A 25,338-nucleotide genomic window follows, 5' to 3' on the forward strand; every position below is an offset into this window, starting at 1 on the left:
GCGGCGGGGCTGCCGGGACTTGTAGTTCGCTCGGCCGGGACCTGCCCTGCCTGTCCCGGGCACCCCCGGACCCAACCTTGTGCATCCCCTGCATCCCCGGACCCAGCCCTGTGCATCCCCTGCATCCCCGGACCCAGCCCTCTGCATTCCCTGCACCCTCGGATCCAGCCCTCTGCACCCCCAGATCCAGCTCTGTGCATCCGCTGCACCCCCGGACCCAGCCCTGTGCATCCCCTGCACCCCCAGATCCAGCTCTGTGCACCCCCAGATCCAGCCCTGTGCATCCCTAGATCCAGCTCTGTGCATCCCCTTCACCCCTAGATCCAGCTCTGTGCATCCCCTGTACCCCTGGACCAAGCTCTGTGTACCCCCAGATCCAGCTCTGTGCATCCCCGGACCCAGCTCTGTGCATTCCCTGCAACCCCAGATCCAGCTCTGTGCATCCCCTGCTCTCCTGGATCCAACCCTGGGCATCCCCTGTACCCCCAGCCCCGTGCACCCCTGCCCCAGTCCTGTGCATCCCCTGCATCCCCCGACCCTGCCCTCTGCACCCCCAGCCCTGCTCTGGGCACCCCCTGCACCCCCAGATCCAGCCCCATGCACCCCCAGCCCCATGCACCCCTGTACCCCCAGATCCAGCTCCATGCACCCCCAGCCCCATGCACCCCTGTACCCCCAGATCCAGCTCCATGCACCCCCAGATCCCACCACATGCACCCCAACACCCCCAGCCCCTGCTCCCTGCACCCCCAGCCCCTGCCCCGGGCACCCCTGCACCTCCAGCCCCTTTGCAACCCACAGATCAACAAAAAGGCTCCACAACACGCACATACACACATTAATATATTTTATTTCTTCAGAGTCTTCACGCCCCAGTGTTTCTCTCTGCAACTAGAAAAGGCCAACACACCCCTCCCCTCCCCAGGAGACCAGGGTGAGGTTGATATTCAGGGTGTGGGACGTGAGCCAGCAGGGGCTGAGTGGCTGCTCCCCCATCTCTGGCACTGCCAGGGCTTTGTTTTGGGGTTCTGCACCAAGATCCTTGTTTGGTTGAGCTTGAGGCACAGCCCTGCAGGGAATCAGTCCCCAGCAGCACATCCCGCAGCTGGGGAGCATGAGAGGGTCCTTCCACAGCCAGCAATACCTGCAAATCCAGGGGCTCAGGGTGCCCCAAAAGCTGCAGAACCTTTTTGACCCACAAACCTTCATCAACAGGCACAGGCAGAGGCCACGTGTAGGCAGCGCTCAGGGAGCCAGGGCTGGGCTCTGTATCCAGAACAAACACCCAGATTCCTGCTGGGACCCCCCACGAGCTCCTGGGACCTGACCAAGGCCAGGTCCAGGTACTCTGGCACTTACACTAATCCCACTTTGCTTCATGCCGAGCAATTTAATTGCTTTTCATAACTCTCCTGCCACTGTGTGTCAAAAGAGCTTTAGCCTGAACTAAAATAAGCTGCAAAAGGTGAGAGGGACCTTGAACCAAGCAGAGGCATAAGGAGGAAACACACAGCAGTCCACATAAATAAATGTAATCTTTATTTAACCAAATATAATTTATCAGTTAAGTTGACATCTGTCAGTTATAGGAACTATAAATAATTAAGACAGTCTTTTTTTCCTTTAATAAAAGAATAGACCAGGATTTTCATCTGCAGGCAGCTGTAGAGTAGGCATGCATTTGAGTGCAACCAGTGGGAAGAGGTTTTTCCATCAGTATTCCTCAGTTTTAAGTTAGATTCTTCCCTGCCCTTGCCCCAAACACACCTTTATACCATATATAACACAGGGACCAGCAGCTCTCACCCCTCGGGGTCTCTGCACAGGAGACCACGAGTGGCAGATTGTTCCTCTTTTCTTGGAGAAGTGAAGAGTGATGTGACACCTAAAAGACCAGGAGAGCTTCTCCACATACACATAAAAGCTGAAGTGTTAATGGAAGGGAGTCTCGTATCTATTCCTCAACATCAGGCAGAGAAATGGTGTGGGCGGCAGAGAACGTTCCAGAATTCTCCGGGCCGAGAGTTCAGCACAGCAGCGCAGTTGGGGTTTGGTTTGTGGTTGGGGTTTTTTGGGTTATTTTGGGCACAGCTTTGGCCAGATGAGATGTGTGAGAAGTCACCGGGGGGGGTGGAGAGGAGGATCAGAGCTGCTCCCACACGGGACATGGCACAGACTGACTTTGGTCTTGACCTGCCCCCTCGGGTGCACTGGCTCTGGTTTCTGGGAGAGGCAGGAACTGCCCCCAAGGAATCGCTCCCTGCCTAAAAAGCAAAGCTGTCTCCACTTAGGCAGCGCTTTGTAGAGCTCAGGTAGGTCTGGCATTGCCCAGACTAACAAGCAGATGTCCCCACCTGGAGTTATTCTGGGTGAAGATCAGCGCTGCCAGCACCACAACTGGGCTGCCTTCCAGACAGCCAAAGGGAGGAGACAAGCACTGGTTTGTGTGAGAAATATGGAAGTTAAGCAAAAGGAGGAAGTGGTACCAGTAAAGGATAGTCATGTTGCAGTGGGAGGAACAGGTTTAAAGCAGAAGGCAAAGAAGACAACCCCAAACCCACGCCCAAATTTCAGGTTCTGCTCCGTGCCCAACATGGCGCCTGGAGCCCTCCAGCCAGTGCCATGTGGCCAGGCTGTCAATCAAACCAGGGGCCCGCCCACACCAGGCATACCAGACATCTGATTGGCTGCAGCATCAGTCACTCTGGATTAGCAGGGCACTGAGTGGCCAGTGAACCAGTAGTCCCGCCCAGGGGGCGTGGCCACAGCAGCCAAACCCTATAAAAGAGGGGCAAAGAGACTCCATCTTCATTTTGTCTCTGGGGCTGCCATGGGGGGAGTTGGTTAGAGCTGCTCACGGGGCTTCCTCTCACTGTGTCACTGCAGGCTGTGCAAGAGCCTTTCCAACATGGACTAAACAGGGGAAGGTATTTCAGCCATTGCTGAGCCAAGCAGCACAAAAAGCAGGAGGGGAAGAATCAGGGAAGTGAAGCCTGCACTCCCAGTGCTCAGCCAGCACTTCCAAGCTGGGCTGTCACCCCAGTCCTAGATTTTACCCGCCTGTGCTCCAGCCCTGTCCTGAGAGCTGCACCAAGAGCCAGGGCTCCAGAAATCTGGCTGTGCCTGCTGACCTGTTTTGCAGCTGGTGACTGTGCAGAGAGGAATCCCGTGGCTGAAGGTGGATGTCTGTCTCTAACAGGCACCAAAAGCCTAATGCTGACCAGCTTGAAACACCTCAGGCTCAGCTGAGAGAGGCACTGGGTGGCTTCTTCCCGGCTGCCCTGGGTCCGTCAACAGCACTCAGCAACTGAAATAAAATCTGAACACACAAAATAGGAGCTATTTTTCCATCCACCCCTTCCTGAAAGTCAACAGCACTGAGCAGACTGCCCTGAAAACGGTGCTGTGCCCACAGCAGCACGAAGGAGAGGCTGCAAAGAGCATCCATGAGGGCTCCAGCAGATTCTCCAGTGGAGCACTGGCAGGTGGAAGGGGGATGATGGATGGGAAGAGCTCACAGCCCCTTAGGACGAAGCAGAGAGCAGCTGAACTCAGCTCATAGAGGCAGAACAAGCAGTGTGAGATGCTGCTGGATGGCTGACAAAAGAGAGACTAGATCTGCCAGCAGAGACCAGCCTGCTCATGGCCAGGCTTGGGGGCTTTGCAGTCCTCAATGCCAAGATCACTCACTTCCCTGTGGGCACACAGGACCCTTCCTCACCTTCTTCACTCATCCCTCTCCCAGAGACTCCCTCAGCCTTTGGGTGCTGGGCACGGGATGGAGCTTCAGAGAGCTGACACAAGGCAGGAGGGCGTCAGGGCAGAGAAGGCAGGAGATGCCCCATGCCCTCCTCCATGAGGCTGTACTTTGCTAGGAGGTGCCAGTTCAGTAAAATAAACCTGAACTTGAGCTCCAGGATTTAAAACGCTTATGAAGCGAAAAAGCAGCCCTTGACCTCAAGTGAGTGGGGCAGGGTGGGCTCCTTGCATGATCTGACTGACCAGGAACTTCACTGTAACCTTGGTTCAGACACAGCTCCTACAAAATTGCACTTGGTGATTGTCTCATTACACTTATTTTTTTTTTTTTTTTGTCCTTCCTAAAACTAGAGAGATTTTTCTGTACAAACCGGGCTTGGAATATAAACCCCATAAAATTCCCATTGAAAATAATGAGAATTCCAGTACTAAAGATGAAGTCTCGACAGAGACAGGGTGTGGGGAGGAAGCAAAGAAGAGTAAAGGTGGAGGAAAAGAAGCGACAAGAAATGAAAGGAGGAGGAGGAGGAGGAGTGTGGGAAGGGGGGAGCAGGGAGAGCTAATCCCCCACATCAGAGTCCCGGTCCCCGATGAGCCAGAGGATGTGAAAGCTGACAGCGAGGAGCCCTGTTCCAATGAGGTCCCCCAGGGCTGTCAGGTATGGGATGGAGAAGTTGTCTGGGTCGAGGTCCCTGTTCCACATCCAGTGCACCATCCAGTCAGCGATGTAGAGCAGAATAAGAACCTGGCAGGCAGGAAGGGAAGAGCCACGTCAGCCACAGATCCCGAGCTCTGCAATCCCAGAGGTCAGTTCTGCAAGTCTGGCTCACAGAAGCACAGCCACATCCCAAAGAATGGTGCTGGTGAGGGGTCAGAACCCCCTTCCCGAGTGCTGTGGACCTACAACTCAACTGACTGAGCAGTTCCCAGTGCAGGTGACATGGCAGTGTCCCCTGGCCCAGGCTGGGGGCTCAGCCCCCCGAGGGGCTGCACTCACCTGGAGCAGTGCAGCTGTCATGTAGAACACCACGAAGATCAGGGTGAGCGTGGTGTGGCCGCCCTGCATGGAGCTGATGGTGTAGAGGAAAACCAGGTGTCCAGGCACCACCAGGAGAAAGAGCACCCGGGCAGAGCGGGAGTTCACGTCTGCAGGGGGACAGAGAGGGGCAGCACATTGAGACAGGCCTGCACACACAGCTCTGCAGCTTAGCTGGGCTCTGGGGGACAAGGCAGCACAACTGTGGCCAAAGCAAAAGCACAGGCCACCACCCTGGACCCTGCTCCCACACTGCAGATTTGGGCTGGAAGGCAGCACTCTGAGCATTGAGCCAACCATCAGGATACACAAGGACTCTGCACCAAGGAGAGTTTCATTCTGTCCCCAGAGTAAAAGCTGTCTCAGAGCTCAGCTGCCACGTCCCACCTCTGAGAGTGCTCAGCACAGAGCTCTCAAGAATTTACTGTGAACACTGAATTTCCTTGGATTTCTGCCTGTACCTTGTGTGGTGATTAGTTTTCTGACAGATCATCCCCACACTGGAGACCTGTTCCCTCTCCTTGCTCTTAAGGGCCAGCCTTGGCCCAGAAGGCCAGGACCCTGGAAGTGTCCTTCCCTGGCAGTGTCCAAGGCCAGGCTGGATGGGGCTTGGAGCAACCTGGGCTAGTGGAAGGTGTCCCTGCTCGTGGCAGGGGGGTGGGACTGGATGGGTTTTAAGGTCCCTTCCAGCCTAAACCATTCTGGGATTCTGTGCCCCAGACTGCAGGCTATCAAGCTTATCTAGGAGTAACAACCTCTGCCCACCTTCTGTGCTGGAATTTGGGCTGTGCTCTGCCCCACAGCTGCCTCCCAACAGGCTTAGGCCACCCTTTCCTGTGCAACGTTATTTCAAGGGCTGACACAGATACCTGAGCTGCAGAAAGTGCTGCAAGGGCTGGGGCACTTCCAAGGGACTGTTTTGGAGCTCTCTCCAGGCATCCCACTCATGTGCAGGTAGGTGGAGATGCGACTGGCCTGCACTGCCACCAGGTTGCCACCCACACCTGCAGGTCAGGAGAGAGAGGAAGGTGATGTGTCAAACACTTTGAAGAGCTGTTTTCAACAACCAGCAGATCTGGAATTGCCAGGTGCTGGGATAATGTAGGGCAGTCTATTTTTGACCCGAATTCCACTTTTGCAGGATGTAAGGAGCTCAGACAAAGCACACTGTTCTGTGGCTTCCCTTCAGGCCCTTCAGTAAAATAGATGCCATTCTATTACTGCAGCTTGGGTTGGAAGAAATATGTGAAACTAAAATGATGAGTCAGACAAGCAAAACACACACAGGAAGTTTAAAACTATTATTTTTCACATGAGGTGTAATGAAACTGTGAAATCCACTGGCACAAGAGGCACTGGCTCAGAATTAACTGCATTTCTTGGAAAAAGTAATTAAAAAAAGGGAGTTTCTCTGGTTCATTAGGCAGAAAGGAGGTCAAAGCTTTACACCAGAAGCAATTGGATTTCTTGACTCCCAGGTGCAAATACAAATCTCCGTGTTGCCAGGTGCCACAAGGTAAATATTTTGGAAGATGGGGGTGTCCCACCAGACAGGAGGAATGAGGAAGTGAAGAGGTCCCTGGGAAGGTGTCTGTTAGGGAATAGCCTCCCAGGGCAGGCACCTTTCAAGTGATAGGCTGGCACTGGGGGGAGCCACGGTGCTGTAAAGCTTGAGTCAAAGCTCAGTGCCTCACTGGCATCCAAAAGGGATTCATTGTCCTTAACCTGCCTGAAATAAGGCACAGGGGACAACTCCACTGCTTGCCAAGAGCCTCCAAGAGCTGCAAGCCCAGCCAGGGTGGGAAGGACTCACCATTGATCACTGGTGTGAAAACAGCCATCCCAGCAAAGTTCGGATCCGAGACCGTCCTGTCCAAAATCAACCCCCCAACGCTGCAGGGGAAGATTGAAGGGGTCAGTGCTGGAATTCTCCCAAGGAATAAGGCTGTGGGGTGGGGGGACAGGGAGCCTCCCACCTGCTGATGGCCATGGCGATGACAACGGGCTCCCAGCTGGAACAAAGCACCTCCCAGGTCGCTGAATCCTTCCTGGCAACGAAGACCCAGATGGGCAGCAGAGCCAAGAACAGGGCACACACCAGGGGATTCACGTAGAACTTGCTCTCTGGGGGGAAATGTGAGAGATATCAAGGACACATCCCACTGCAGTGAGGCAGGTGCTGCTTCAGCAGAGCTCAGCAAGCCTGGCCACAGGCTGCTGGAGTTGGGAATGCCAGGAAGGGCAGGGAAACTGGGCCAGTCCAGCCTCAACTCTGCAGGACATGGTCCCTCTTCCTCCTGGTGTACTCACAGGGGTGGGAGTTCTACTGGCAGGGGTGTCAGTACAACATTGGGGGCACAGGGCTGTGAGTACAACACTTGGGTCTGTTTATCAACATTTCCATTTCAACTGCTCTTCCATTTCAACTGCTCATTCCCACTTTCTGCTCCCGGGCAGGATCTCCCAGTGTTGCTTCACCTCTGGATGAACCTGGCTGAGTCACATCCCTGTATCCCGGCCCCAGGGAAGGAGGAGGAAGTGGAGAGTCTGCAGCTGCAGCCCTGCACTGAGGATCCCCAGCTGGTGCTGACTGCACAGCAGATGAAATCCAGACCTTCCTTCTCCCAGTGCTTCAGCCACAGACGAGCCCCTGGCACCTGGAAGGGGACAACCCCTTCCTGACCACTTTACCTGTTGAGAGGGAAGTGTGCAGGTCCCTGCCAAGAGTGTCTGCAGCTACAAGGCACTGAGAAAGTCCATATCCTCCCCTCATCAGTCTGACTAGATCTCACAAACTGAGGGAGCTCTAGACCAGGAATCCTGAACACCCCAAGGACAGAAAGGGCAAAGGAAGAGGGGGAGATGAGTGGACACACAGCAGCACAGGGAAAGACCAGGCAAAGGCCTTTTGTTGCTCCTCACCCAAGTCCTTGTACAAGCCACAGCTGATTCCTGACAGCAGAGCCAGGGTGACAAGATCCCCCAGGCTGGCAGCAATTGGTGTGGCCACGTTGTCAGGGTTGATCCCCATCCTCCTGGACCCAATGATGACCCCAATCATAATCATTCCTAGAGGCAAAAAGAGGGAAAAGAGCAGGATGAAGCCAAAGGAAGCCAAGCATTTTAGGCAGAGGTGCACAGAGGGCGTTCAGCATCTGTCTCTCACCCAGAAAAAGGGAAGCAACGAAGGCAGTGGCCACACTGCTGGCACAGAGCAGGACAGCGTGGGACAGGCTGAAGTGCCCGTCTGGGATCCACCCGAACACCACGGCGGCGATGGAGGCCAGGAAGCCAACCACGGTGGCCTGAACCTGGAAATGGAGGCCAGAGGGTTACCAGGAGAGCAGACAGTCCCAGGGGGAGGGAACAGGTTGCTCAGAGAAGCTGTGGCTGCCCCATCCCTGGAAGTGTCCAAGGCCAGGATGGACAGGGCTTGGAGCAACCTGGGCTAGTGAAAGGTGCCCCTGCCCGTGGCAGGGGGTGGAATGAGCTGAGCTTTAATGCCCCTTCCAACCCAAACCATCCTGGGATTCTGTTCTAGGATTCTAAGAGAGAAGCACCACCCAGGGTCCCATGTCAGCTGGATTAGAATCCAGCAGGGAAACACCAAGTCTAACCTGTAGGGCAAACATGATGATGGGACAAAAAGGTGCCATTTGCCTCCCTGTTAGATGCAGAATATTGACAGTCAGTAGCAAACCCAGGTATTTAAACCTTCTGCATTTGCCAGAGTTGAGCTTGCACCAGCTACCAATATTCCACTTCCTTCTCCTTTCCCTTTTTCTTACCAGTAGCAGAGCCATGTTTCCTGTTATCATCTTCCAGAACTCTTTGGGTGTGTCCATTTGGCCAATATTAGCCTGCAAGAGGACATGGAATATCATTAAAGACTGACAGCACTTTGCAAATGCCAACAGTGAAATTCCTGCCTCCCAGCTCTGCAGAGGTGTGTTTGCAGGTGTGAGGGGCCAGCTGGGGCCCAGGCTGTGACTGTCCCTTGGGCTGTGCACCCTGGGTAACTACAGCACCTCTTCCAGCTGCTACTCTGGATTTACCCGATGGAAATCTTGCAGAAGCACCGAGATCCCCCCTGTCCCTTTGCAGTCACACACTGCTGCTCACTGATCCACCCCAGTTCTGATCCAGCCAAGCCTGGCTCAGGCCCAGCTGGGTCATGCTGCCCCTCAGGTCAGCCAGGCAGGAGGGAAGCAGGGGTGCCAGGTCAGCTGTGTGCCCCTGCTCCGACACGCAGCGAGGCCAGAGCAGCACGTGGGCAGAGGAAGCTGGCAGCAAAAACCCCTGTTTCGGGTAAAAGCTGAGTAAACAAGGCCAGTGCCACGTGGGGGATGGACTGGCAGGAAGCAGCCATGGCACAGGGGTCACCTGGCACCGCTGCAGCTGCGGGAGATGCTAATCAGGATAACCAGGAGAGACGGAAAGTTGCTTTAATTCCCTGGAGTGCGATCCAGAATAGCCCAGCAGAGTGGCTGCAGTCACTGCAGGGCACGAGCTCTGCTCTTCCCTACACCTCCTGGGGCTTTTTATGGAAGAATGGAGAAGCAGGGCACATAAACTTATGCCTAATTTGTATTATTAGAAGCTGATGAAGATGAAGCAAGGGAGAGGCTCAAATGTGCGTTGGAGCTGTTGGCTGACAGCATCAAACTTCTGCACAACAAGGCAGCAGCAATTTCCTCCTCTCAGGTTTCCTTGCTGGCCTCCAGCAAAGGAAAACAAAACAAGAAAACCAGGAGTCAATGATCAGCTAATCCCTCTGCTCTCCTTGCTGCATGTGCTTGAGAGCTGCCAGCTCAGTTCAACCAGCAGTGAGATGCCCCCAGCTCTGGAGTGAATTATTCTGGGCACTTTAGTGGAGAGGAGGAAGGAATGGGGGCAAACCAACAAAAAGTTGACTGGAGTAGCACATCCAGCACAGGAATTTCAGCTCCATATGAAGCCTGACCTTAAAATTCCAGCCACATGGCAATTAGGCTGGGATTAACACAACCTAGCTGTAGTCACTGCCAAGAGGATTTAAATCCTTTAACTAATGGGAGAGTTTTGCTTCTTAGTTGTGAAAGGAATGTCTGAGGTGCCTTAATGCAGCACTAATTAGAACCCCACAGTCTGAGAAACCACTCTGGGCTGCTTTCCTGTGGAGAGAGCACAGGATCCACCCCGGGAAGCTCCAGTCAGAGGGGAGCTCCCCCCACACGCCTGCACGTGGGACCCCACACTGAGGGATGGGCAGGGCAAGGGGGAAAAGGAAAGCCCAAGAGATTGCCCTGTCCCACCATGCACAGACACAAGGAGGCTGGACTTGATGATCTCTGGAGGTCTCTTTCACAACCTTAATGATTCTGTGATTCCATGATTTTAAGGAGGCAGAGAGCAAGGCTCTGGGATCCATGTGGAGGCAGCCAGGGCAAAGGGAGGCAGAGGCCAGAGCCTGCCTGTTGGCCCACAAGGCTGATGCCACGAGGCACCAGGAGACCAAGCTGGTGGGTGCTCTCTGTGCTGGTGTCCTCGTGACCCTCCTGCAGAGCCACCAGAGCAGATGGGGCAAAGTTTTGCATTGCTGACTGTCCACATTTTTGGTTCTCTGCCAAGCCTTCCCCAACACTGCTCTGTGCCAGCCCCAGGAGGGAAGAAGACACACAAGTGCCACTCTGCCTTTGTCCCAGGAGAGCCAAGCACTCACCCTGACCAGCCCATGCTCAGAAAGTGCAAACTGGGCAAGGCCAAGAGGGAGAAGAGCCTGTGGGACAGCAAGGATCCTGTCAGGATCTGAACAATGGAGAATGAATAAAACAAAGGGATTTGTTTCCCAGAACGAAGGGGCAAACAAAGCTCAGGCTCTGTTCCTGCAGGCCCTGGCTCTTGAGCACAGCTGGGCCAGGGGCAGTGTGGGGCCTCCCAGCAGCTTTGCCCTCCCCACAGTGCCTGGGGAGAGGAGCCCAGCCCCGAGGGGAAGCAGCCCCAGCCCAGCTTTTGCCAGGCAGTGCTGGCACAGCCATTCCCAGGGCAGCTCAGGGCCCTGCTCCTTCAGGGAACAAAGGGCAAGGGCTGCCTCCAAGAAGGAGGTGGCCCCATGGTCAGCAGGAATCATCAGGCCAAGCCAAGGGCTAGTCCAGGGAAATGCTGTTTGCCTTCCTGCTCCCCAGGGGCAACCTCAGACCCTGCAGAACACGATGCTCATGTGCCACTGGCTCAGTGGATGGGAGCAGCTTCCTCAGGATTCACACGAGGAGCTGCTCCAAGGGGGACGGGGGGCTGTGGTGAGCTGAGCAGCCCAAAATGTTGGCTCTGGAATGCACCAAAAACCTTGGGCCTCAGAGGCCAGCAAGAGCTACTGAGGAGCAAAGTGTCACAGCTGGAATCTCCCCATTGCTCCAGATGGAAGAAGGAAGGAGCTGGGAGAGCAGATCCAGAGGGACCTATTCCACTCTGCTGTGCCTTCTCCTGCAGCAGGCAGGAGGGGAGGGCTGAGGGGAAGGGAACATGCCAAGAAGGAGGTTGCTGCTGCCACCCAGGCAGACAGTTCTCCATCCCAACATCTCAGTGAGCACTTCCCAAGCAGCTCTCTCGAGCCAAGGTACATCAGCACTGCCAAAGCTGAGGCCAGGCTGGCTGCTGCAAGGACTCTCTCCTCAGCACAGAGGAGCCAGAAGCTTGGCAGCAGGCAGCCAACACCTTCTAGATGTAAAATTCCAAGCTCCCATCGTGGGGAACACAGGGACATCAGGCAGTCACTTGCTGTCATGCTGAAGCAGAAGATGCCTTGCAGCAGGAAGGAGTGTTATTGTCCCTGTCAGGAGAGGGTGTTGGTCTCTCTCCAGCAGGTCCAGACACAAGAGTGCTGTGTTGGAGGGACATTTAAACACAAAGCAATTAATTGACAGCTGGACTGACACAGTGCTCTGAGGAGCTCACAAGAGCCTGCCCCATCCCTCACAGGGAGCTCAGTGTTCCACAGGAATCCCATTGAATTGGAGCAGGAGATCTCCATCACTTCAAGAGCCTGTCAATCCCCCTGCAAGCTCTCAGTGCAAGGTCCCCTCTGCTTTGCTGTACAGTTCTCCCCAGCCCTCCCCACCCTGGCTCCTTCTAGCCTGCTCTGATAACATTCCTGCACCAGCTTCCCTCGTGGAAAAAACTGGATCCAAGCACTCCAAAGCCATCTCTCACCGTGCCCTCAGGCCCCTGAGCAGCCAGCACAAGGAAGTGAACTGTCAGCAGAGCTTAAGGACCATTAAACCTTCAAATCCCATCAGCCCAGTGGGATGGAAACACCTTCCCAGCAGGCTGAACTCCAGGCTCTGGTGTCTGCGGTCACCGACACAGAGATTTTCCTTCCCACTCTTCCCAAACCCAGCATCCTGCTCCCCCCCTGAGCTCCCTGGATACTCACAGCAGTGGACAGGCGGGATGCCAGAGTCATCTCCAGGTTCCCCTTCAGGCCCAGCAGTGCAGGTACTAAGATAAACAAATTGGTCACGTTTTTGAAGACGTCCCAGTGCTGCAGGATTAAAACACAGACAGACCATCAGATCTCGGCATGGCTGATCCAAACCCTTGCTCTGAGTGGCACTGGGTGGCACTTCCTCATCACCTTTGACACCTGGCAGTGCCCCCAGCAGCCATCCCAGTCCCCTTCCTGCTGCCACACCTGGAATTTTGCAGTGATTTTACCATTTCTGACGTTTGTGTAGCAGGCACCACGTTTTCCTGCTGAGTTTAAAAACCAGCTCCGAGCTGGCAATTTTCAGTGAAAAATCCCCCAAAAATTCCCCAACTGACAAAATGTTTACACACAGAGAGGCCAAAATAGGGAAAGAGGAAGAGACTTTGCCCAATATTTGCAATTTTTGGCAGAATCTGAAGCTTGGTCAGTCTTGGCTGAGAGCCATTCCTACGTGTGTGTCTCACAAATACATTTTTGGAGCAAAGAATTGCTGCTTCCTGATCCAAAATCCAGCCCACTGTGGCCACCTTTTGCTGGTACTCACCTGGCACCTACATTACAGGTATTTCCTAACTCTTCTGGCTCTCCAGTCAAGTCACTTCCCCTGGGATGAGGGAGGGAGGCAGCCACAGTTATTTAGGAAAAAACAAAGGGTAATTGCAGGGTAAGCAGCCGTATAGAAGACCAGCTGGCTTGCAGGAAAACACAAAACCACTCCAAAAAACCTCACAACTGCATTTAAAAAAACCCTCAGGCCTCACTGCCCCTTTCTGTATTGTCATGGATGTGTTGCAAGAAGGCCCTGTGTCCAAAATAACTCCTGCTTCCCACACTGCCTGGCTGCCAAACTCCTTAAAGGCCACGGGAATCACACTCCCAGCAACTGGTGCTGTGCTGGGCACGTTAAACATCACAGCTCTGCAGCTTTACCTGTCAATGGTACCTGTAAAAGTTACCTGGGAGAGGCTCCACCTCTCCCAGAGCTTTCCTTGGCAGTGTCAGACTGCCAGGCTCAGCAGGGACACGCATTTCTTTCTAGGACAAGGAAGACTGTGGGCCAACACCTTAGAGCAAATACAAGTCACTCTCTCTGGGTGACTAATACCTTCCTCTGGGGAAGGATTTCAGTCATTTTTGTTTATTTTTCCATCCCTCACCACTCAGCCAACAAGTTCCAGTTTCCTGTAGGTCCTTTGCAATACCACACTCAAGTTGCACTCATTTGAAAAACCATAAGAGAGAGAAAAGTGCTTGAGATGGATGAACTGGGACCACTTTTCCTCAAAGGCCAAAAGTGTTTTCCAGTCAGAAGAATTCCCTTAATGCTTCTGAGGGTGGGGAGGCCCTGGAATAGAATTCCCAGAGAAGCTGTGGCTGCCCCTGGATCCCTGGAAGTGTCCAAGGAGCAACCTGGGCTAGTGGAAGGTGTCCCTGCCCATGGAGAGGGTGGAATGAGATGAGCTTTAAAGTCCCTTCAACCCAAACCATTCTGGAATGCTCCGACAAGCTGACCACACACTGCAGCTCCCAGGGACGTGGATAAAAGCTGCCCAGCTATTTCAGGCACAACCACAACCCTCTGTCTGCTCCTGGGGATCCCAGTCTCCAGGAGAATCCACCATCCCTGGAGGTGTCCAAGGAATGACTGGACGTGGCACTCGGTGACAATGCGAGGATTGGTCACAGGATGGACTTGGTGACCTTGGAGGGATTTTTCAACCTCAGTGACTCTGTGACTGTGATTTCAGTGCTCACTGCTGAGCAGAGCAGGAGAGCACAGACTCACACACTCCACCCAGCCCAGCCTCACGTCAGGCTGTGCTTCCTTTAAGACACATCCAGGCGCGCTCAGCTCTCCCCACTCTATTTTTAGCAGTCACTGTGATTATTTTGCTGGGTGTTCCACGGGTGAATCCTCTGCTACAACTTCCCTCAGCAGCATCCAGGACTCAATCAGCGAACACCACGCTCCCACTTCCCAGCAGGACGAGCTGGGTGTCACCAGAACCGCTTAATGAGAGGAACATCGTCATTAGTCAGACCACGGGCTGGAGTGCAAAAGTTTCCTGGCTCCAGAGATCACAGAGGCAGGATCAGGCAAGAGCCAGCACCAGTTCAAACCCTCCCTCACCTTGTCCCAACCCTGGCTTTGTAAATTAACCTTTAAGGGGGAGGCTGCACTGCAAACTGGTGCCAGAGGCAGCTCCCTGAGCAAGACGGGGCTGCTCGTGGAGAAAGGAATAAAAGCCATCTTTGGGGGAGGAAAAGAAGGAGATTTCTGCAGACCTCAGCAGCTTGCTCACTGCAAAGAGCAGGACCCATGGGCTCCTGCCAACTTTCTTAATATCAGATGTTATACAACACTGGGCTATGGGCATTTCCTACAGCTCCAAGGCCTCCATGGCTCCTGCAGGGAACAAAGATCCCTGGGGAGACACGTGCCCATGATGTGGCTCCATGGGGAGAACCAGGGCCAGGCTGTTTTGGGGAAGACAACAAAATGGGAAAGAGAAGAGGAAATAAGACGTTAAGTTCAGGACATCAAGATAATAAAACCCCTTTCTGCCTGTAGCAGCCCCTCTGAGAAGTGCAGAAATCAGCTGTTTTCAGGGAAAGATCCTCCAGCATCATCCAGTCTGCTCCATGCAAAGGGGAACTGGGGAGTGAGGGGGCTCTGGCTGCCTTTCAGCAGGGCTGTGGGAGAGAATTACAGGCAGAGGCACCTCACCTCCAGCACCTCCTCCCTGCCCTCTGCAGAGGGGGAGCACGGGCTATAAGATACATATATAATATGTGACACAATCACAGTCTGGGTTTCACTTATTTCAGCTTTATCTTCTACTGAGCCACAGCCCCTCTGAACACAGATCTACCCAGACACAGCAGATCTGGTGTCTGCTGGGCAGCACTGGAGGGGTCAGACCAGACAGGTCTGGATGAAACACCAACCCCCAGGGGCTGTTTTGCAGCTCCCTCTGGTCCCGCTGCCTCTCGGAAGCTCTGCACCTACAGGAAGATATTCCCGGGGGATCAGCTGCCCCTCAGCTGTGTCATTTCAGTCCCTGGGTGTGAAGTGAAGGCTCGCAGCTCACGAGGAGGAGCTGGCTTTGCTCAGATGGCAGCAGGGTGGTGATTCACGGCTCAGGGGAGGGGCTGCTGCAGGTCGGAGCTGCGACTGCCTCGGTGCAGCTGCTTCTCCCGGCATTCTCCCTCCAAAATGCCACGGAATGGGCAGCCCTAACGGGAATGCAGGACTGGCAGTCCCTGACACCCACCCTGCAGGGATGGTAACACCAGAGGGGGTGAAGCAGGGGAAAGGAGCAGGCTCCCTCATCCGTATGAAATCCTGTCCATCCAAAGAACCTCCAGGGAGCTGGTAAGTCTGGAAAACAACAACAGGGACTCTGCTGGGAAAGGGGACTGTGCCAACAGTCCTGCACTGTACACAAAAACCAGCCAGGGCACTCACATGTACCTGGCCTGGAGTCTCTGCGATCCCAGAGGGAGCAGAGGCAAATCCTCCTCCTGAGAGGCACATTCCCGGGGCCACGTTAATGGGACAGCATGGCCAAAGGCCAGGGCTGCTTGTTTTCACAGTGGGGAGACCAATTACAGCTGGCTGATTAGTCCAGTCCTCCAAAACACAGGACATGGAGTGTATGGAGCCCCCAGCCAGCACCAACCATGGCTGCATCCAAAGCCACGGGACTCCAGTGACCCACTCCACATGCTTCCTCCTTTCATCCAAGGTTTTGAGCCTTTGGAAGCCAGTTATCAGGATCAGCTCCCCAAGCCAAGCCAACAGGCTCCCCATCCCCCTTTCCCCACCCTATGGCTCATTTAATCCCAAGGCTAAAGGGAGTTAGAGCTGTTGGCAGGAAAAGCTGCACAGCCACACGCTGAGCTGCTCGTGGGACACGGGAATTACAAAGTTTTATTTCTAATGGCCCTAAAAAAGAAAGGCAGGAGAACACAGGGCTCAGCTGCAGTATCCCAGCCCTGCCCACTCCTTCCCAGCCAGAAGGGCTGCTCCTTCTCCAGGAAAAACTTTAGGTTGGGTTCAAATCCCTGGCTCTGGGGGACTTCCAGAAGAGCCACGCAGGAGTTTACAGGGACCTTTGCAGAGGGAAACACGCTTGAAAGGTCTTTCTTTTTAAGAAAATGATTCCAGTAAATCTCTCTCTCTCTCCGATTAATTTAGCACATCCAGCTTTTCCTGTTTTGAGTCACTTCACAGCTCTCTCAACGGCCAAGAGAGCCCGTAAGGATGACCAGAGTGCAAAGGCATGCAGGGAAATTGCTGTTACGGGCAGGACACCACGAGGAGTGTCTGCTTGACCACCCACAAGCCCAAAAAAACCCTCTGACTGACTTACCCTGGCACAGGGTAACACCCTGGGCTGACACTCGAGCCCTTCTCTGCCAACACTCGAGGGCTTGTTTACCTCACTTGAGCAAAGAAAGGAGCTTCAAGCAGAGCATTTTTGGGTGACCACAGCTCCAAAATGGCTGCCTCCCCCATCCAAAGAGTCTCATAAACCTCCACTGCACAGATGAGCCAGTTCTGAGCCTCAGTCACCGCTTTGGGCTGGGCATCAGACAGCTCTGCCCAGCCTGTCTTTCAGGGCAAAGGAGAAGAGGTGAAGCAACTCCTCTGCTGCCAGAGTCACTGCTTGGAAAACATGTTATAGACCAGTGCAGGAGCCACAGCTTCCAAAGGCACCATTCCCACATAAAAACACAAACAAGCTGCCAGGCTGTCGGGTTCCCACAGCATCACCTGCCAAGGTAACACGTTGATTTTCATCCAGAGGTCACTGCCAGCTCTCTGGCAGGCCTTTCCTAAGGATCACCTCCACACACCTCCCAGGAGGAACCACTCCTTTAGCCCTGTCACCCCTGGCCACGTCAGGAGCACGAGGAGGAGGTGAAGGGGCCACGTGGCCTTCAAGCTTTGGAATGAGCCCCCCCACAGGTGTCCAGCACACGCTGTGGCAGGAGAATCATTAACGTGGTGGCACGAGCCTGGCGTGCTGGGACAGCACAGCAAACACCCAAGATGGAAAAGGGACACAAGTGGAACCAGTGACTGGGGCTGGGATGTCACCAGCCACCAGCAGGGAAGGGCTTCATTTCAAGCTGTGGTGGTCTCCTTCCCTCATTCCACACATCACCAAGGTCTCCCTGTCTCCCCTTCCCCAGACAAGAGAACTGGTCTCCTTCCCTCCCTGTTGCCAGCTGCTGACCTAGCCTTGGCATTCCAGTCCCTCCTGGCTTGACAGGATTCAGAGCCCAGTGCCATGCCAGGGAAGCATCAATCCTACCTGCACAATGTCCAGCACCATTCCAGCAGCAACTGTCCCAAAGCCTGCCAGGAGGAAGGGGAAGAGGACTTGCAGCCCAATGGAAAAGGAGGTCTCCTTGAGGGGCGAGGCTGGCTCGGGACTCTGGTGTGTGCTGGTGTCATCGCTTTCATTGCTCTGGCTGCCATTTTCCAGCAGGGCATCGTCTTCTCGCACCCCTTTGGCGTTGGCACGGGACTCCAGCACCACTGCTTCTACTGCAGCAGGTCCCAGGAAATCTGAGGGCTCCACCAGCTGCCCCTGGTCCGGACTGGTGAGATGGTCCACAGGCACAGCCCCGTTGGCCTGGTGGGTCTCCTTCTTCTCAGGCTTGGCAGACATGCTGTTCAGAGGCTATCCTGACCCTTGGCTTGGTGGGCCTACAGCCAGCAGCTGTTCCAGAAGAGATCTTCTGCCAGGAACTTACACAAATGGCCTTTCCGGCATCTAGGAGCGACCTCTCCTCTCCCTGCCCGCCTGCCTTGGAGTGCAGAGCCTGCTCCTGCAGCAGAGATCCCCATCAAGCAAAGTCCAGGAACGGGGGACACCAACCACTGAGAGAGCAGGAACTGGGAATGATGGCCAGTTAATTCCCTCTGGTTCTCCTCTCCAGCGCTGTGTGCTACAGCAGCCTCCAAGGCAGGATCCAAGCTTTCCTTCTTTGACGTGTGACACTTCAGTGCATCTTTTTCCAGCTTTTCTTCCTGCAGCACGGCTGCTGTGATGGGGCACCCAAGGCAAGGAGAAAACCCGGCTTGTACAGATGATCCAGCCTGGAAAAGCTCTTTTTGCTACCTTCTGTTGCTTTTCCCAGTAGCACTGTGCCCCTGCAGAATTCCAGTCTGAAGTCTCCTGTGGGGTTTTTTGCTCTGTTTCAGCCTGGCTTTTGCTCTCTGCCAGCAATCCCAGCAAGCTCCAAGTGTCTGTCGTCCTCCTCTTCCAGGAGAATTTCTCACCCGACAGCACAAGACAACCACAGCTCTTATTTAGAGCAACAGCAGGTCCCCAGTTAAGGTCGCTCGCTGAGCTGGGCGGGCTGCAGGGTGGGCTCTGGCATTCGGACAGCCCTGGATTTGACGCGGCTTTCCAAGAACTCGCCTTTCACCTGAAATACAGGGGAGGAAAACAGATATTCTGTTGGATTCCGCGGCAGCACAAGAAGCTCCTTCATTTCTACGTCGAAGGTTCAGACTTCAACGCACCCCGGACTATCCCCTCGGCTCTTCTTCCCCTCTCAGGGGGCCGTGTCAGGGGACAGAGGGACCCCCGAGCCGCAGGACGCCCGGGGCCCCCGCCTGCCGGTGCCGCAGCGCCCGCAGAGCCGCGTCGCGGGGGGAGCGGGACCGGCGCTCCCGGAGCGCAGCGGGAGCGGCCGCGGAGGGGACACGGCGGGGATGCGCTGCCCCGAGCGGAGCGGAGCTGCCGCCGCCGGTCCCGCGCCGTGTGCCCGCGGTGCCGCCGCTCCCTCAACGCTCCGCTCTCTGCTCTCAGCGCTCCCTCAGCGCTCCCTCAGCGCTCCCTCAGCGCTCCCTCAGCGCTCCCTCCCTCGCGGCTCCCTCACCTCCCTCAGCGCTCCCCTGGCCGCTCTCCCCGCTCTGCCCCGCCGGGCCCGGCGCGCGCCGCCCTGACATCACCCCCCGCCAATGGCGGCCCTGCCCAGCGCGCCGCGCCGCGCTCCTATTGGCTGCGGGCGCGTGGCGTCACTCCCGGCCCCGCCCCCTGCGCGGACCACGGCGGGGAGGGGGGAGAGGAGAGACCACGCCCCCTTCGTGGGGCTGGGCGTGGCCTGGGGTCACGTGGGGGAGAGTCCGCGTGGAGCGGGGGGAGCGATCCCTGCGCGTCCGTCCGTCTGTCCGTCCGTCCGTCCGTCCGTCCGTCCATCCATCCATCCATCCATCCACCGACCCATCCACCCATCCATCCATCCACCCATCCCTCTATCCATCCCTCCATCCATCCATCCCTGAGCTGTGCCAGGATCCAGTGATCCCACTGGCCATCCACCATCCTGCTATCCATCCATCTGTCCATCCCACTGTCCATCTGTCTGCTATCCCCTGATCCATCCATCCATCCATCCATCCATCCATCCATCCATCCCACTATGGATCTGTGCTTTGATATCCAGGGGAATGTGGCTGGAGCCAGGCCCTGGAGCAGTACAGGTGGTACCCACTGGCTTTCAGGCCTCTGCCAGACTGGTGGAGTTCAGGGAAAAAAAATCAGGAATATTGTCACGTCCACACTTTGCCTGTTTACGCCAAACCACCCCCCAACAAATAAATAAAAAGCAGAGATAAGCTGCAGAGATAAGCTCCTCAATGCTCTGCAAAATTCCATGTTCTTGAATGACACCAACTCTTCTGATTCATGTTTTCCTTTTATTTCCCCATTTTTTTTCTTTTTTTTTTTTTTGCATGAGTGGAACTTATGAGCAGTTGTTGTTTTTTCCTTCCTGCCTTTCCTTTCCTCCCAGGAAACAGTCAGCAGCAAGTTATTACTCAGAGTGATGACGTGATCCCCAGCTCCAGGCCTTGGAGACAGGTTTTGGGCCAATAAGGGTGGCTGTGACACAACCACCCGTGCAGGGGGAAGGGGGAGAGCAGCACAGGAACCACATTCCCCCCTGGATACAGGGAGACAAGTGTGACTGGAGCTGGTGACTTCATTCCTTGAGGAAACAAAGGCAGTCGTGGGCAGCAGGGGATCCATTGTGATCTAAAGCTCTGGGCTCTGCTACTTCATTTCTGTCTGCTCTCCTTAAAAATTGAGCAAGGGAAGGGTTTTTTCCTGAAGTATTTGCTGCTTTGGGAGAAGAGGGTGACTGGAACACGTGGAGCAGAGCAGAACTAATGACAAAAAGCAGGTCTGATGAGGGACTTTTTATACAGGCAGAGAGTGACAAGACAAGGGGTGATGGTTTTAAACTGCCAGAGGGCAGGGTTAGGTGGGATATTGGGAAGAAATTCCTCCCTGTGAGGGTGGGGAGACCCTGGCAAAGGTTGTCCAGAGAAGCTGTGGCTGCCCCATCCCTGGAAGTGTCCAAGGCCTGGAGCAACCTGGGCTGGTGGAAGGTGTCACTGCCCATGGCAAGGGGTGGAATGAGATGATGTTTAAGGTCCCTTCCAACCCAAACCATTCTGTGATTTCAAGGCTGAGGAGCCTCTGGAGTCACTTACCTAATTCCCAGACCCTCCTACTGTGACACCAGCAAAGAGACCTCAAGGAAGACTTAAGACATACAGAGACATGGCTTAACTAAAACCACAACACACTTCCACACTCAGGCTGGGATTGGAGCTCCAACCCCAGCCTCTGTTCTCCTTTGTCCAAATAAACCTGGGTAAGGCTCTCCTTCCACCTGCATCTTTCCTTCCTGACTCGGAAAATCCGTATCTCACCCGGAACAGCCATCCTTCCCTCACCTCCCCAAAAACAAGGCACACCAAAACGTGACCTCGGTGCTGCCCAGCCCAGCTGCACGCTCAGGAAGTGGAAGTGTGGAGACAAAAGCTGCCTGAGACAAGAACACAGAAATAGATAAAACCCCCACCAGCGCAGAGATCAGAGAGGCAGAGGATGAAAGGACAGGAAATGGGTTTCCAATTGCAGGGAGCAGGTACCAAAGTGTTTGGAGAGGGAAGGGTTTACCACTGAGCTGCAGTTGGATCAGGGAATGTGGTGCCCGTGTGTTTTACAGCAGCCACGTGGTTTTGGCACTGTCAAACTGTCCAGCTCTGGGCCAGCACTCAGGAACAGCCCACAATGGGTATAAGATATAGGGTGATTCCCTCTTGCACAGAATGCAGCAAAATAAAAGGGTTTGGCCAAAGTCACTCAAAACATCCACCTCATCCAGAGCTGACAGTGCCCTGAGAGGTGCCTTTGCTCCCTGCTCCAGCTCCACCACTCTGTCACAGATGTCAGTGCAGTCCCAGCTGCCTTTGGCCAAGGATCCTGAAGGAACTGAGTTCCTAACTACTTGCAAACAGGAATCCCAAACTCAAAGACTGGTCATGACTTACCCCTTCAGATGTCAGTCCAGAGCAAAAGCAGCTCATGAGGGCAGGCAGTGATGTCAGAGGCTGACCCTGATCTGGGAGATCTGGGAGATGCAGACCCTGGAAATTCTGTTTTGCCAGCCTGGAAGCAAACAAACCCATCACCATCCATTTTTTTTTTTTCCAAGGCCCACATGACCAGTGCTCCCAGCTGTGTTCCTGTGTCACCCACCTGCTGGGACAAACACGGGTCAGCCCCAATCAGGTCTGTCCCTTGGGCTTTTGGCCATGTGAGAGCTCCTGGCAGAGAGGAGCTGGAAGGTCCTGGTTTCCTGTGTTCCACAAGGCCAGTGGTTCCTGTGAGATAGCAGGGCCATGGACACCTGTCATGGAGGCCCTGAGGATGTGCCTCACATTTCGGGTTTGTTCCGGATATGAGCTGTGAGCTCATTTATATTCAGAAATCAGGCTGAAGGAAACACAAATACCACAAAGCTGGTCAGAGCAGAGGCTGGTATTAAAAAAAGAATAAATGAAAATCATCTCTTTTACTCCCTTCTGTTTCCCAGAATCACAGAGTAGTTGGGGTTGGAAGGGACGTCTGGAGATCCAGGTCCTTCCATGGGGTCACCTTTCTGCTGCAACACCAGGCACAGTGTTCAAGTGATCTGAGCATTTACAGGGCTGCAGTAAACCATACATTGTGTTGGATTAAAAATACAAGTTAAAATGCATGAAAAGCACCCTGGGAAACGCTGCATGTTGCTTCTAAACCCCACTGCCCAGGCTGTGACCAACTCGTGGGTAAATCCATCAGTGCCAAAGAGCATTTTCCCTTTGTCCCCTGCCCTCACCACCCTTCCATGGGGTCATTTTCCTTCCTGCTGAGAACTGGCTGCAGCTTCCTCTGGGGCCCACCACCACCACAGCTCTTCAATCAGCTCAGTGATCTGCCCTGAGCAGGGCAGGTCCCTCCCTTCCCCACCACGCTGAGCTCTTTATCTCCACCACCCGCTGCCCCGGAGAGTGTGGGAGCGGAAAGCGGAGCCAAGGCCCTGCACAGCAAACCTGATGTCACACAGCCTGCCCTGAGCTGCTCAGCTGGGCAAAACAACCCCTGGGCAGCACTTCTGCACCAACTCCAGGCACTGAGATGTTGAGGGAGACCTCACAGCTCATGGCAATGCATCTTTAAAGCGTCGTAACAAGAACCTGAATTCGTGGATTAAAAGGACGAACACGTCTAAAAGTTTCAGAGCACCAGCAAGGGGAGGACTGAACACATTGGCAAGAGTCTGTGCAGGGTTAAACCACTGAAGAGCACAGAGTTAAGGGTCACAGGCTGAGCTAGAGGTGAGGAAGGCTCCTCTGGAGCAGCAAAGGACACTGCAGGCTGTGGCTGAGCAGCCTCCAGATTCCTCAGTGCATGTCTGGTGAGGGGGAGTTTTCACAGCACCTGCTGGAGAAAATGGATTTTGCCAGCTCCGTGGAACACCAAATAAAATGGCAAAAGAGGAGCCAAGAATGCAAGTGTCAGGTGCCAAGCTGGAGGAAACAACTTTGTAAACACCTTGTTCCTGCGTCCCCCTGCAGCTCTGGGCCTGAACTCCCCATGGTCACTCGGGGCTGAAAATAAACCAAGCCTGGTTAAACAGAGGGCAGCAACAGAGCTTTCTTTAGAAAATGCAGGTGTGGAATGTGACCTCTTCTCCATGTGTAGCAGGCCCACATGTCCCTAGATCAGCTGGCCCACAGCAGGCTGGGATGACTGGACAACTGCAGATACGTTATGTAGGGTTGTCAGAAGAATGGCAGCTTTGTGGACTTGGGGAAGAGCAGGGAAAAAAGGAAGTTGCTATGGATATAAAACAGAAAAATGTTAACCCACTGGAATTGGACCAAGAGAGTGTTCAAATCATTAGTATGACACCAAGTTACCTGTCTTCAGAGCAGAAAATCAGGCTTTCCTTCTCTGATGAGTCAGAGGTAATTGCTCTCCATGCTCAAGGCACAGTGACTCATTACAACCAAAAAAGCATAGCTCTGAGAGTTAATAATCTGTGTTTTCATGGGGCACTTGGCATTAGCAAGGAACTATTCACACTAAGGTGATCTTTGCAGGAAGGGCCAGCACATCACCTGTGCACTTCAGTTACATGATGACACCAAGATTTCACACAGCACTCAGGGTAAGAGACATTCCCAGAAAACTAAAATGGGGTGGAAAGAGAACTGTGGTGTCAGGAGAGGTGTGCAGACACCAAACCATCGAGTGCCCCTTCAGAACAGTGTCAGATGAGCACGACATGGCAGCTAATGTGGTAAAATAAAAAGGCTTAAGAACACAAAGGCAAAGCTGCTGCATGGGGAATAAAGCACAGACAGTTATCAGAAGTGACTGGGAAAAATGGGCAGAGGTGGGGAATGTACTTTTCCAGCAGTGGATCCTGCTGGTGTGTTCAAGGCCCTGGAGTTTGGTGGGCTCAGGTTGCAGCAGAGCTCTGCTGAACACGTCCCCAGTGCAGAGGCACTGCCTGATTTCAGCACTGGCTGATGAGCAGCACTTAATGAGGCTCTGCAGAGAAATCTCATGGCACACATTTGCACAGTACCTGCCAAAACCAGCCCTGCCTTCCCAGAGCTGTTTGCCCTTCACTTTTCCTTCAGCAGCAAAATGAACCTTCAGATGAAAGTGCTTTAGGGAAGCAATCCTCACCAAAACACAGAGGGGAGGGATTTGGGGCTGGGGAGAGGAGATTACAGAATATAAAGGATGCTGTGTGTCTTCAGGACTCCTTTGCTGTTACAAGAGGCAACAAACCCCTCCTTCCACACCACAACAGCATGACCCAGGTTAGGATTTTCACAACCTGTGCTCCCTCATGCCAGTCCTGTTTTCCCATTTCTCCAGGCTGTCGAGGTCCCTCTGACTGGCAGCACAACCATCAGGTGTTAAAAACCCTGCACAGCAAAGGCTTTAGACTCAGTTTTACAGAGATCTGCCAGTGAAAAAAAACCCAACAACAAAACCTTCCTGCACCTCCCACCCCCGGGGCTCTATTTTATTCTGTGCTGGGCCCTGACACATCACTTTTGCTGTGCCTGCAACAGGAGTTTGCAAGAGGAATGACACCTCCACAAAAGAGCCACAGGCACGTGGCTGAACAAATCACTGGCGTTGGGGCACACAGACAAAGTGCAGCAAGCCATAAAAGATGCAACTATTTACTGCCCAATAATGCCTGAACAGAGTTAGCTGGTTTTGTAGAGGAAGGGGGAGCACCAGGGAGGGTGCAAAAGATTAAAGCTGGCTGGAAAATATGTGGGTTTGTTTTGGTGGAAACTTTATGAATTGCTCCAGTGTAGAATCAGGTGTGGAAGTGATTTCACTGCAATTATACAGTTACATAAAAAGGCTAAATAATAATCAGAAAAGAATCTGAATTCCTTGTTTTATTAGATGAAAACATCAATCTTGTTTCAGTTATTTAGTAGGTGATAGAGTTGTAGCCCTCTGGCCACAATGATAAGATCACATTGCAAATAAATAAGAGAATGGTGAACAGAAAGAAGAGGAATCACAGTTCCATGAGTGTTTTTCAGGATACATTTCAGGGTATTTCCTGTACATTCCAGCACATTTTACAATGTGAATTCAGAGCAGAACAACCACCCATTCCAGTGTAGAACTCAGGTTCTGCAAAAGAGACACATCCCTGCAGCAGGAGGAGATAT

General features: G+C 53.9%; 1 protein-coding gene across 4 annotated transcripts; it reads right to left on the bottom strand.

Moving 5' to 3' along the window:
- Positions 1 to 1,522: 1,522 nt before the first annotated feature.
- SLC41A1 (solute carrier family 41 member 1) lies at positions 1,523 to 25,337 on the bottom strand. 4 transcript variants are annotated; one of them, XM_051808602.1, is made up of 12 exons: positions 21,836 to 25,337; positions 21,628 to 21,745; positions 17,585 to 18,707; positions 12,207 to 12,314; positions 8,584 to 8,655; positions 7,962 to 8,106; positions 7,718 to 7,864; positions 6,772 to 6,919; positions 6,609 to 6,688; positions 5,665 to 5,799; positions 4,757 to 4,905; positions 1,523 to 4,504 (listed from the first exon to the last, which is right to left on the bottom strand). In XM_051808602.1, the coding sequence occupies exons 3-12, from the start codon at positions 17,942 to 17,944 to the stop codon at positions 4,319 to 4,321; spliced, it is 1,530 nt and encodes a 509-aa protein (XP_051664562.1). In that variant the 5' UTR covers positions 17,945 to 18,707; positions 21,628 to 21,745; positions 21,836 to 25,337; the 3' UTR covers positions 1,523 to 4,318. The 4 variants fall into 4 exon arrangements, with proteins under 4 accessions (XP_051664562.1, XP_051664559.1, XP_051664558.1 ...); XM_051808599.1 differs by having other exon boundaries at positions 21,628 to 25,337; XM_051808598.1 differs by lacking the exons at positions 21,628 to 21,745; positions 21,836 to 25,337 and adding an exon at positions 19,164 to 19,329.
- Between the last annotated feature and the right edge of the window lies 1 nt (position 25,338).

The sequence above is a fragment of the Manacus candei genome, unplaced genomic scaffold, assembly GCF_025592945.1.
Source record: "Manacus candei isolate 608988 ecotype Guabito, Panama unplaced genomic scaffold, ASM2559294v1 h1tg000073l, whole genome shotgun sequence".
In the NCBI taxonomy this organism is placed as follows: domain Eukaryota; kingdom Metazoa; phylum Chordata; class Aves; order Passeriformes; family Pipridae; genus Manacus; species Manacus candei.